This window comes from Ceratotherium simum, chromosome X (assembly GCF_057802395.1).
Source record: "Ceratotherium simum simum isolate JZ-2026a chromosome X, ASM5780239v1, whole genome shotgun sequence".
NCBI classification, from domain to species: Eukaryota; Metazoa; Chordata; class Mammalia; order Perissodactyla; family Rhinocerotidae; genus Ceratotherium; species Ceratotherium simum.
Genome location: NC_141940.1, coordinates 38550566 through 38563017, shown reverse-complemented (window position 1 = coordinate 38563017; position 12452 = coordinate 38550566). Strand labels below are relative to the sequence as shown.

Genomic DNA, 12452 nt, shown 5'->3' with positions numbered 1-12452 from the left:
CTCATAACCACAAACTCAAGCCATTGTGTTAGTAGTAACAGGCAAATAGAGAAATAATTGGTTGTTTATAAGAATCAGGCTACACTCCACTAAATAAATCAAGTGGTATATGGAAGTAGAGAGTGTTTTTCTTCTCCACAAATAATTAAAATGCTAAGGCAAATTGAAGACAGCTTAGTTTTGGTCAGTGGAGAAGGCCTTAATGAAAAGGAATCCAAGAAAAGGTGGAGTGGTTTTAGATAGAGGTTCATGAAGAATCAAGGAAAGGAAGATGTGATCATGAACAAAGCAGGATTAGCAGGCTAGACAAGGTAGGCTTGGTTGACATGCTGGACTAGAAAAATATCCAAGACGGAAAGAGGGAATAGGATCAGATACAGAGCTAGGGATCAAAATCAGTGGGGCTTGTGGCTCAAAAAAAGACTTTGGCTGGCAGTCCTTATTTTGCAGGCGCATCCTTGACACTATAGTTCCTGGAGCTAAAGGACTGGACTATGTCTGGGAGAATCCTGATCCATGGAACCTGCAGCTGCAGCCCCATTCCCCCTCCCTTGCCCACAACGATCCTTCCATATTCATACTAGAGGGCAGTGCCACCTCCTCTAGAAGTCAAGTTGGGTTTTGAGTGGTACCTTTCTTTGAAACTTCCCTTAGGCCTTGCCTCTTTCTAGAAGTCTTAAAAGCTCGGGTTTTGACTGAGACTTTGCCACAAGTAGAGGATGATATTTCATGTCTCCTTCTCCTCTGCCATGTCTAGAAAAAGGAATTAGAAACTCGGATCAAGGAGGTTGAAAGGCCTTTTCTGCATCCTCTTAAACAGCTTTAACATAGTAAATAAACCACCCAAGGCTGAGAGAAGTTAGCTCCTGTGAAGAGAGAAGTAGTCCAAGGGTGCTTTGACTGAAGGTTGAAGGAAAAGCTCTGCTGGGAAGAGCTTTTGACTCTAAGCTCAGATTCAGGGTGAGTTGATAATGGAAAAATTAAACATTAGTGAGAAAAGTATCAAATTATACCTTAGTCATTTCTTTCTTTAAAAAGGCTTGTACTAAAAGAATTAACTGCTTTACTGACTGATATGTTTGGGTTCAGCCGTTTTAATAAAGAGATTATTTTTTTGTAATAAAAAGGAGGAAAAGCTTGCTTAACTACTTTAAACATGCTTGTGAATTAAGCCTTATTGCTTTGGTCCATGTGACTGTGGCAAGCCACTGCCAATAACCCCTTGAAAGTAAAATCTGGAAAACTAAAAGCATAAAGTAAAAACAAATGTTCAAAAGGATTTATTTTAGGGGTAGGGGTAAGGGCTTGAAATGCAGGGTGGGCAGAGAAGGGAGGGAAAGTACAAAACTTGAAGGGAATTGCTCCATGCAATCCACTACTTCTGTATCTTTTATCCTGACGATATCTCTTACATCTTTTCTGTCATGTTCAGAATACGACCCTGAGGCCCAGTGAGATACTCACCTACCTAGCAAGGACAATTCAGTTATGTTGCCTAGATTCTCCTTACTTAGACAGGAAAAGAGACCATGACAGTTTTGCAAAGATTTCGAATAATAAGCAATAAGAAAACAAAGGAACTTAGCCCTCAGTTATCCAAACAACACAGTTAACCAGACTCTTCTCCTCCCCTCTATTGCCTATGCATTCCAGCCAACTGAGGTCACAGTGGACTGGGATTCAGATGTATGTTTGCTGGAAGATTTTTTTTTCCTGGCACTAATCTCATAGTATCTGAGTTATAAATTATGCTCATTAAATACTTTCTAGAGATTCAAACGAAATGAAAAGGAAAACAAAGTGCCTCCCACTTTTTTCTGTGAAAATAGAGACCTTCTTATCTTAGTCCAAGTTGGGCCTGCTATTTTGGAATGACTAAATGTGGAGGTGGTTTTCTACCCTTCCTTAGGGTTCACATCCATAGCAGTTTACATTCAAATGGCCCGTTTGGTGATAGCTGTGTAATGAGCAAAACTTATTAAAGTTACTTCCTATCAGCCCCCTTACACTGAAATTAGGCTTGAATAACCCTGCAAATTGGTCATCCTCAGAGGTATAGTCATTCACTAATTTCTTGCCCAGGCAGAACAATTTGTTGAACTGGAGTGAGCTTTTCCATTGTCTCACCAAGAGAAGATTCCAATCTTGGAGCCCTTTGCTCCTAGGTGGGAGGAAGAGAAAACAGTAACTATACCATCTCCATCCTAGGCCTTTCACAGGACTTCAAAATGAATGATTCCAAGCCCGCAACACCAGTCTTCTCCAGAAACAGCTTGCAAATTGCTAAACTTTCCTGGATCGTTGAACAAATAAACATTATTACATTTGTCAAGTTTGCACGATTAGATGTTGCTATTTACAAGAGTTTTTACAAATTTAACAGAAAAGGGGGTATGTTAACATATAGGTAATCCTCAACTTACTAATGAGATGTGTCCTAAACATTTATAACTCAATTATTTGAAATTTGGAATGCCTTGCTCCATAGAAACTGTTATATATTTGGTGGTCAGGTTTCCAGGTCTGTCCACAAAGGCTGATTTAACCCATATGGAGCACAGTTATATTCGAGCTCTGGTGGGGGTCCTGAGTCCTGAGAGCAGAAAGAAAAGCGTGCTTTCTTCCCATTCTTTGGGTCCAAGGAAAACACAAAGGAAAGGTTTAAAAGTGAAGGAATCTAAACTGACTTTTCCACCCTCATACTTGTTTTCAACCTTCTCCCATTTCCCAGGGATCCATTGCTCTTGTGTTGTCCCAAGCCCTCCACTATGACTATCCATTCTCCAAAACTGCCAAATTCCTCATTTCTCCTCATCCCAATCAAAATGAAACTTCCAAGTTCTCCTGAACATCTAGCACAGTTTACCTTCATTATTATATGAGTGATTAATCACTCTTTACCCTCCAAAAGTTACATCTATGATTGAAACAGGAGGCTTGTCAACCCCAAAAGAACCCCAGTTGGTGAAATTTTAGGGAAAGTAACTAGATGAAGTGATAACCTTTAGGAAGGTTTTGGAAGTGGTGAATATTTGGGGATATGAGGAAGGAGCTACCAGGTATACAGCAGGGCCCTGCCTGAGAGGCAGCCCCTGTAGTCAGTTCGCCAAAGCTGTGCTCCCTTTCACAGCATCTTTCCTTCCTCCCTGTCTGACTCCACAGGGCTCTCTAAAGGTTTCAAGTTTTCCCCCGACAGCTCCCATGATGGCAGCAGTGGGTGAGAGGCATTCACAGGTATTGTGGGTCTTTTGTAAGTTGGGTCTATCTCACTAAGAGTCAGCCTGAAAATTCATAGAAAGTTGTAAACATTCTGGAATAGGTGGTGTTACTGGGTGACATCAACATAGGACATTTAATGAGAGGTAAGTGAGATGTCTGGGAGCTCTTGGATGCAGGTCAAGCCTTTTGAAATTTGTCAAGGGTGCTCTTCTTGAGGATTTTTATGATTTGCCCAGCTTGCCAAGGCCATTGTGGTCAATTAATATGCTGATTAAAGCACAAGTGCTAATGAGGCCAGGATCAGAGGTCAAATCCACTTTGGGCCAATTGGCTTCACTCTGTTCCATATAGCCACAGCCCACGGGAGCTTGCCCTCTGTCAAGGGGGCCCAGATGAGTGAGTGTAAATGGCCTAAGCCACATCCATCTGCAATGCTGGGAAAGCACTACCAAACACACAGCTAATGATGGTGAGTCAGCTGCAATATCTTCTGCTGCAAACTCCAACACATTCTTAGGAATGGATAGATTCTTATACAGTGCCTCCAATACCTGTGCCACCCGCCAAAGGGAAAACCCTTCAGGAGCTTCCAAACTCTTTCCTGTGATACAGAGACTAAGACTGTGTATCTGTGTTTATCTTTGTGTTTCCTTCCCCACAGGAAAGAATGTTCCTAGAAATTGGATGAATGTGTGTCCCAGCCGCTTATCTGCTTGTATAGGTCAATAGGAAAGAACACAGCCAGGCCTCAGGGGGCAGGGTGGTAGGGGGTGGCATCAGGGGCTTCAGGGGAGCCACATGCTCACTACAGAAGCCTTTCTGAAGCATAAATATTATGACTCTTAGAGGATACTTGTGATAGTTGCAGAAATGAAGATGCACTGGGTTTCCTTAGGAGGGAAACAGTCATAGAGAACTGACAAACTCAACAGGGGCTAGTGGGAAAATAGGAAGTATGTGGATGCCTTTGGTAGTTGCTGCTAGAATTGTGATTATTCTGAAACATGCTAAAAAACAAAGGAGCAGGAGTGTGTGGAGATGCCTTAATGTTTACTTTAGAATCTTGTGATTTTCAAGGATATGTGGAGGGAGCAATGGATCTTAGAGTCAATGTGTCCATAAAAAAGAGAATAAGAAAGCAAGATAAAGAAGAGAAGAGATACTGACAGAAGCCTAAGAAAGCAATGGATGCCTTAGAGATAAATACGTGGGGAGAATTCTTGATAATTAGGCTGTTGTTGCTGCTTTGGAATCACACCATTCTAGAAGGAGAGGAGAGATGGAGGAAATTGTCTTGAATTCAAGCCAGGCAGTCAAGGAGTAGCCAGTCTTATTTTGGTTGGCAATGCCAACCTCGGAACGGATTGGACAGTGCCTCCAGAGGAAATGACATAAGCATCCTCTCAAAGATGGTCTCCCCAATAGATCCCGGGAAAAGAGGGGTCATTGCATTATTGCTGTTGCTTAGATAGATGTGAGTCTCTAGAGACCTGAGGTGGCTCACTATGTGGCCCAGGTGCTCAACAATGAAAGAGACAGGTTCACCTGCCTGATAACTGGATAACAAGGCCAGCCCTGTTGACATTCAAATGTGTTATCAGTGCAGGAGGCAAGAGTCTCTTTCAGACCAGGGCAGCCAATCTCCCTCAGACGCAGCTCGCTCTGAAACGGGCCTCTCCATAAGGTTTTTGCTCAACTCAGTGGAGCTTGGAAATTCACCAACTCCATCACACTCTGCCAACAGAGTGTAGGCTGAGACTGGCACCCAAGCCAAAGGGAGCCCCAGCTTTGAAAATTTGGCAAGCTCCTGTGCTCTGTTTTCCTGCTTACCATTACCTTATGGCTTGTTTCTCACCAGCTGCCTTTCTGTTTTTCTTCTTTGGAAGGCTGCAATCTCCACTGGTTGCAGGCCATGGCCCACTTGCCTGCAGGGCAGGAGAGACACAAAAATAGTGAAGAGAGTGGCAGAGCAGGGCATAGGAAGATTGTAATTAAATGTGAACTCCACTTACCCATCTTTGCCCACTGGTGGGGGCACAGGAAGGGGCTTCGTGAAGCCTTTTTTTCCAACTAGCCAGAAGGTCTCTTCTGTGCCTTTGCCCTTATTATAGAAAATGCATAAAATCTTAAAGACGCTATAACCAATTTTCCTAAAGAAGTCCTTCTGGTCAATAGGGTACAAGCATTCAGTTTGGCTCAGAAATTGCCTCTACTTTCCCATTGTCACCACTCCCTGGAGTCTTCCTTGCTACATGGCTTCCTTGCCATATATACCTAAGGCTCAGGCAAGCTTCATAAGCTGCCACAGCAGCCGGATGAAAAGTGAACACCATTTCAAGCTGTCATCCAGATGTTTAGTATACCCGCTGCCACATAGCTCCATCTTTGGGAATGTGGGGCTGTTTGGCTTCATAGCAACCAAACATCTGGAAGCTCAATTGAAGATTTTGTTTGTCATTTTTGCCCTGATCTTTTGGCATTAGGCAACCCATTGTCTTTTGTATCTAGAGTACATACATTCAGAGTCGACCTCCCCCCAACACTCAGCCATCCAATGGCTCTCACGAAGCCTAAAAATGGAATCGAAATGGAAAGCAGGCTATGCAACTTTGCTTTTAAGTCCAAGGCATCCTGGCTGCTTTGAGAGGTCTACATTTCTGCAGTGTTCTTTTCTTCCCACCAAGGGATTCTTACAGGTAGAGAGAGACCCCAGGGAGGCCTGCATCTACAGCCCAGTTAGTTGGTTCTCAAGAACCACAGGTCTGAGATGAGAAAAGGAATGTAAACTCAAGCTGGTCACCCCAGAGCCTGAATGGTGACCTCAGAGGAGCCAAATTTTCTGCCTATGCTCGGCTCTACCCTCTTTCCAATAAACTGTCCTCTCAATGTGTTTTTCTCTCCTCCATCCAATTATCTTTTGTGTGTCCTCTCATTTCCTCCAATCCATAAGAAAAAAATGTGTTTACTAAGACTGATAAAAAGTAATGGAATGTGTTTCCAACTCATTAAACTGAAATATGGTCTCACTCTCAGCAGATCTCATTTGGAACAGTTCTAAATTGTTTAACTTAGAAATTCCAATTAGGATTGCCCCCTTTAAATATCAAATCCATTGTTCCGTATTTTACATCACATGTATGCATCCCTTAACAATAATGACAACAACCATAATAATAATTAGCACATTTAATTGGAGAAGCTCAAAGCATTTTGCAAATATTTGGTTTAAGGCTCTGGACGTGCCCTCCATGAGGCAAGTAGGAAGAGAACACCACAACAAGCCCAACTTCCATTAATTGGCACCCAACTCACCCTAAACCTCAAATAATTGGACTTTTTGGGGCCACTCTGTTTTCAGAAGAGGTGAACAACTTGAAAATATATTCACATCACTCATTCTTACATTTATTCCACCCTCACTGTACCAGGGCTGGGAATACAGACATGGCTCTGTCTTTAAGGAGCTCACAGAGTAGTTAAATAAAAACAATCATCAGGCCATGTCTTGGGCTCTAAACACAAGCCCATCTCTACTGCCTCCTAAGCACTTTCTTTTCCTCACAGTACCTAGTGCAGTGTCTTGTACAGAACAGTTGCTTAGTAAATAATCAGACTGTTCCATTAACTGAAACTCTCAACTCTTGAGCACTTGGAATACTCAAGGTGTCCTTGGACTTCATTTCGATAAAACATACTCTTAAAGCTCAAACTTGAGGACCCCAACCCCCAGCCATATTTGAGATCTAGAGGCTATCAAGACAGGGTGCCAGTCCCCAAGGGAGCTTTGTAGATACCAGGATTGTCCGGATATTTGGGTAAGTCCTTGGACACACTGGGATGCCAAAACTAATGGTTGCAAAAGAGGATGGGAGTGTTATGGACTCAGGCAAGCTTCCAAATCAAAGAGTATGCAGAGAAGCTCCAGGGGCTCTCTGAGGTTTTGGAGCCCATCCAGGAGAATTCTTAGAATCCTAGCTCTCTGTTTACGCACCCTACTTCCAAAATTCTGCTGAAGGGAACGAGAGAAGGAAAACAAGCGTGCAACAACTAAAGCCTAAAGCAAACTCTTTGACTCAATATCAATCTCTAGGCAGTCCCAGAGACCCCTCCCCCCCCCAAATAACAGCATGTTACTTTGACCTGACACTTTTAAGACACTTTGGCATCTTCTGTTTTATTTAATCCTTATGAAAACTCTGGAAATTAGGTTTATTAATAAGCTCAATCTGCAAATGGGGACACTGAGGTTCATGGAGATTAAAGGACCTGTCAACACGCAAGCATAGCTGGGACTTGAGCCCAACTCTACCAGACCCCAAATTTTATTTTATTTTTTTTACTATGACTTTGCTATTTTTTTATTGAGGTATAATTGACACATAACATTATATTAGTTTCAGTTGTACAACATAATGATTCAATATTTGTATATATTGTGAAATGATCACCACAATAAGTCTAGTTAACACCTTAGACTCCAAATTTTAAATGCACTTCCCTCCATACCATATAGCTTTTCCAACACACTGGAGTCAAGGGCCAGGTCTAGAGGCCAAAAAGCAACTGTGGGGAATTTTAAAGCTTGTGATTAATGAGCTTCCTGATAATCACAGGTCAGAAGAGGTCTCTATGTGGAGAAATGAAAGCACAGAGAGGATGAAGTTACTTGTCCAATGTCACACATTGAGTCATTGATGGGACAAGAATTACAGACCAGACCTTCTGACCTTCATGACTCTATCAATACAACCTCATTACTTCTTAACTCAATTGCTGGTGTGTGTATGTGTGTGTGTGTGCGTGCTTGCATGCATGCATGATCGTGTATGTGTGTTAGGAATTGATGGTAGGGGTGAAAGAGGCTGGGGAAAAAGGAGAAATCACAAATGGAACAGAACCACTGCTTAGGAACCTGAGAATCAAATATTATTTAGTCCCATAATTCAGATAAGGTCAGAAAGTGTCCACCTCTGGCAAGAACAACATAAACTGGCTGAGAACAACCATTTGGGAAAGTCTTTCCAGAATGTAAATCTACCTAAGAGGCCCTGATAAATACAACTGATAAGCCTAGATATATACAAAGTCTCAGCAAGGAGCTTCAAAGTTGTCAGGAAAATGGTAACTGAAACAGACTTATATAAGAGAGGAGGTAATAAGATGACTTATCACCAGGCCATTAGGAGAGAAATATTTTAAAAAGCAGAATTGGTCAGTTAAGCACTGGTGATTTGTTGCCAGTATAGTATAAGAGGGAGTTGGAGTGGGCAGTGGGACAGCTCCCCACAGAGGCTGAGCTTCTCATCTCTAAATGAGTCTTCCCCTAAGCTACCTCAGCTTCCTCACTTTGGTCTCTTTCTTTGTACCTCACACCTACTCAATTACTCAACTGCTTCTATGTTCTCTTCTCTCACCCAATCCAATCCATATCTTTGATTCCACTAAGGGAAACAACTTAAAGTGTCATCACCCCGATGAAGGAGATGGGATTCAGGGAAGAGTGTTATTACTGGATCCAAGCCTGGAGCCCAAGAGAAGAGGCTCTGATGGAGGAAGTTCAAACATCAGCCAGCTGGAAAGAGAGGATGTTTTCAGCCATCAGCTTTGAAATCACACCTGGCTGGCCATCAAATGTGGTCCTTCTGACCCATGCACTAGAGTGATTCTTGCTTTCCAGCAGCAGAGTGGATGAGGGGTAAAAAGCTGAATCAGAATTTCTGAAGTTTGCCAGTGATATGGCCCTATTGGGGATATATTGCATGTCCCCAAAGGACAAGAAATCCCCTGTCCCTCAGTCCCTACTATGTAATGTCCAATACCTGCCTCAGGTGGGGCAGTGGGGGTGCAGAGACAAAAAGTATCTCCCCTCCTCTCCCTTCCTTTCTTTGGGTCTTACTTCCTATCTTCTTCCTTCTTCTCATTGCTCCTTCCTTTCCCCTGGGCCCCCCTCTCTTCTTCTCTCTCAGTATCTCCCTCTCAAACTCTCTTCCTCAGGAGGGCCCTGCCACCCCAATAACCAAGGCCTGATGTGGCCTTAGGGGAAGCCTCTCCCTGCCTCTTCCTCAAACTTGCTGTAGCACATCCCCAAATTACCTAGGGTGGGGGAAACTGTGAAGCTACAAAGGGTCCTTTTGAAGTAGTCCTGCATTTGTACTTGAAACACCCAAAGATGTGACTGCTCCTGACTGGAATTTGGGGGGCAATAAAAACCATGGGGGTGGGGGCATATTTTTCTTTTTCAGTTTCGAAAGTGGCACCTATTTAGCTCTTCATCTTTTAAATGAGGGAATCTGTGCCCTGCAATACAGAGCAGAAAGTGCTTCAGGAAACCAAGCCACCTTTGTCCTCCTCTGCTGAAAAATGACAGAATATATAGAGGGATCACAAAAGCCTTGGGTGACTTGATTCACTGCCCAAGTAATATCGCCACCCACATCATGTCACTGAATTCTCTGCAGAGGTGGTAAAAGAACCTCTGTCCCCTCATAAGTGACTCATCCCACCTGCTGGAAGATATTCAGGATCTATTGGAAGGGACAAACTAGGACTAACCAGAAAAGGAATTGATCAACTAGAATTAGGCCTCTCAACCTTTAACTTCTGAACTCCTTTTACATGTAAATTGCCACCATTTGGGGAAGGCATGCCAATGACAGAAACAAATTGTGCATCATTAAGTGCCCAGGTTTTTCTTTGTCCAAGAAAAATCACTGAGGAAATAATTTTCATGCACAGTGGTATCATAGAAAGGGTACTGAACAGGAAGTCAGGCTTCCTGGGTTTGGGCCTGATTCTGCTATCAATTGACTTTGTGACCCTGATCAAACTCCTTCACTTCTCTGGACCTTTGTTCTTCATCTGAAAATGAAGGAGTTAGATTGTCAGATGTCTAAAGTCTCTTAGAACTGGGGCAGCCAGAGGCTCTGGGGTCATCCAGAGAAAGATAAAAAGAATCCAGTAGAAATGGCAAAAAAAAAAAAAAAGGAAAAGGAAAATTATTCTGAATCCCAGATCAAGTGATAGTCCTATCAGAGAGAAAAGGTGCTACAAAATGTTTGTCTTTCATAGGAATTGACTTGATTCCTCCTGGTCCTTGGAGAAAGACGTAAAGCCTCTCTATAAACAAAGTTTCGATGATGTGGATGAAAAGTCAGAAAGGGTGGCCACTGAACAGATGAATAGAAAACCCCAACTCACCAATCCTGTAGCTTATTGAACAATGTCTGGTACTGCCAAAGAGTAGACAAAATGGAAATGTAAATAATAGTGCAGTTCATTGGAAAGCCAAATTCTGGGCAATTCTTTAAGAGAGAAAGGTGCAATTCATAGTCTGAAAAATGCAGAAGGAGTTTTAACAATCTTCCTCACTGTATCCATATTTTAAAGAGAAGAAAATTAAGGCAAAAGGCAACAATCTTTTGGGAACTGCAAATGGGGCTGGAAATTCTGCCCCAATTATAGCTCTGAGTCTCAGACACCAGGTAAACTCTTTCAGCAGACCATGACCTCTCCAGAAGCAGGTGTGTCCAAGTGGTTTGATTCAAAAAACAAAAGGACATTATACCTTGAGCTCTGTCCTTCCTCGAAGCTCTACTTCATAGCCCTCACTCAGAGCTCGAAGAATTGTCACAGTGCTGTGACTAACATGAATGCGATAAGCTGGAAAAGAAAGAGAGGCATGACTTTGAATCCTTTTGGGTAAAATCAATGAGAAAATATTACTGTAACAAATGCCCCCACTTCTAAATGAACTAGACCCTAAGCAAAGTCCCTGAGAAAGAGCTTTAGTTAGGGTTTCACGGGAGGAGAAAGAGGAGTGTTGGCCTTCCTCACCAGGCCCAAATAAGGCGTTAGCTGTAGCACCTATCAGCCTCCTAGACACGATCTCAGATGAAAGGCCATGCAATAGAAAGGTGTTAATTTAACTCAGAGGGTTGAGATGGAGAAACCAGCAACCACTACTGTGCTCTCAGCTGAAACGTGACCTCCTCTGAGGGAAGTTAGGCTTCAGCAGCCTCTCTCACAGGCTGTAGCTAGAGCTGAACTCCCAAGGTTTACACATCCTACTTAAGAGACAAAAGGGTGTCTTTTCCATATACATCCATACAACTATCTTTTAATATTGCTGTCCTTAAAATAAAACATCAATGAGAAATGTCCCAAGACCTCTGTCAACATTTTGTGGCGATTGTTCATTTATAGCTATCCTTTGGGTGGGTGCATCTCGCTGCGTATACACATGAATGTATTATTTTCCAACTAATGATCCCAACCTGGGATAAGAGTCTTACATGGGGAACTACAAGTAAAAATTTTTGTTTAGAAACTAAGTATAATTCTTTGGTGAAGAACAATCATTTGTTAACTGAGGTAAGATCCTTGACTTTCCTGAAAACTGTCATCCTATGAAGTAAGATCTTGTTCAAGTTGAGTCTTAAATAAAAGTGTAAGACTTATTCTCACACACACTTGAGAAAATAATTCTTTTAGAAGCTGAATACAATCTAAGTAGGAAGGCATGGCTGAAAAGAACTATAAGAAATTTCTGCTACTCTCAATGACTTTTCTTCTCCTGACAGCTTAGTACTGTTATTTGTGTCTTCCTCACTAATTCACGGTCACCCAAAATCTTTGCTCAAAAAGGGTTGTCCCATTCCTAAAAGTCACACGCTCATCTAGTATGTCCCGAGCCAGCCCTATGTGTGCCATTTCACTAGCATCTGGTCGTCAGGTAGCCTTTCAGTAGAGTAATCCTATTGGTGGGAAACACACAGCTCAAAAAAGAGAGAGAGCTCGTTCCAACCACCATCCAGTTGTGTGGCAAGGAGGATCATTCTAGGGTTGGGTCAATAGTCAATTCCATTCCAGAATCAGGGGATTCAATTGGCTACAAAGGAGGTATTGATGAAATCAATTTTTTAAATAGACCTATGACATGTCCTGGTCTCATATCCAACATGAGGTTAGAGGCTACTTCTTTACAGATCTTCAATCAGGTGAGGAGCTTAATGCCGTATTTCAGTCATAGTCATTAGCTTCCAGAAAAGCACACTAAACAGCTCCTTTAGTGCATAGAACACATGTACATGCTTCTTTGTATCCCTCACAATGCCTTCCTTGCATAGTCAGTGCTTAATAAACACCTGTTGTGCATAATTCACTCCATTTTCTTCTTTTTAGCTATTCACTGGACAAGGTGCTGTCTAAATCTGAAAATTTAATTTCTGCTCTCA

General features: G+C 42.4%; 1 protein-coding gene across 1 annotated transcript in view; it reads right to left on the bottom strand.

Annotated features, from left to right (window-relative positions):
* Nucleotides 1-5056: 5056 nt before the first annotated feature.
* GUCY2F (guanylate cyclase 2F, retinal) overlaps nt 5057-12452 on the bottom strand; it is an 89094-nt gene continuing 81698 nt past the window's right edge. The window contains 3 exon segments of the mRNA XM_004440478.2: nt 5057-5144; nt 5232-5320; nt 10784-10878. Of these exon segments, the coding sequence (XP_004440535.2) occupies nt 5057-5144; nt 5232-5320; nt 10784-10878 (272 nt within the window).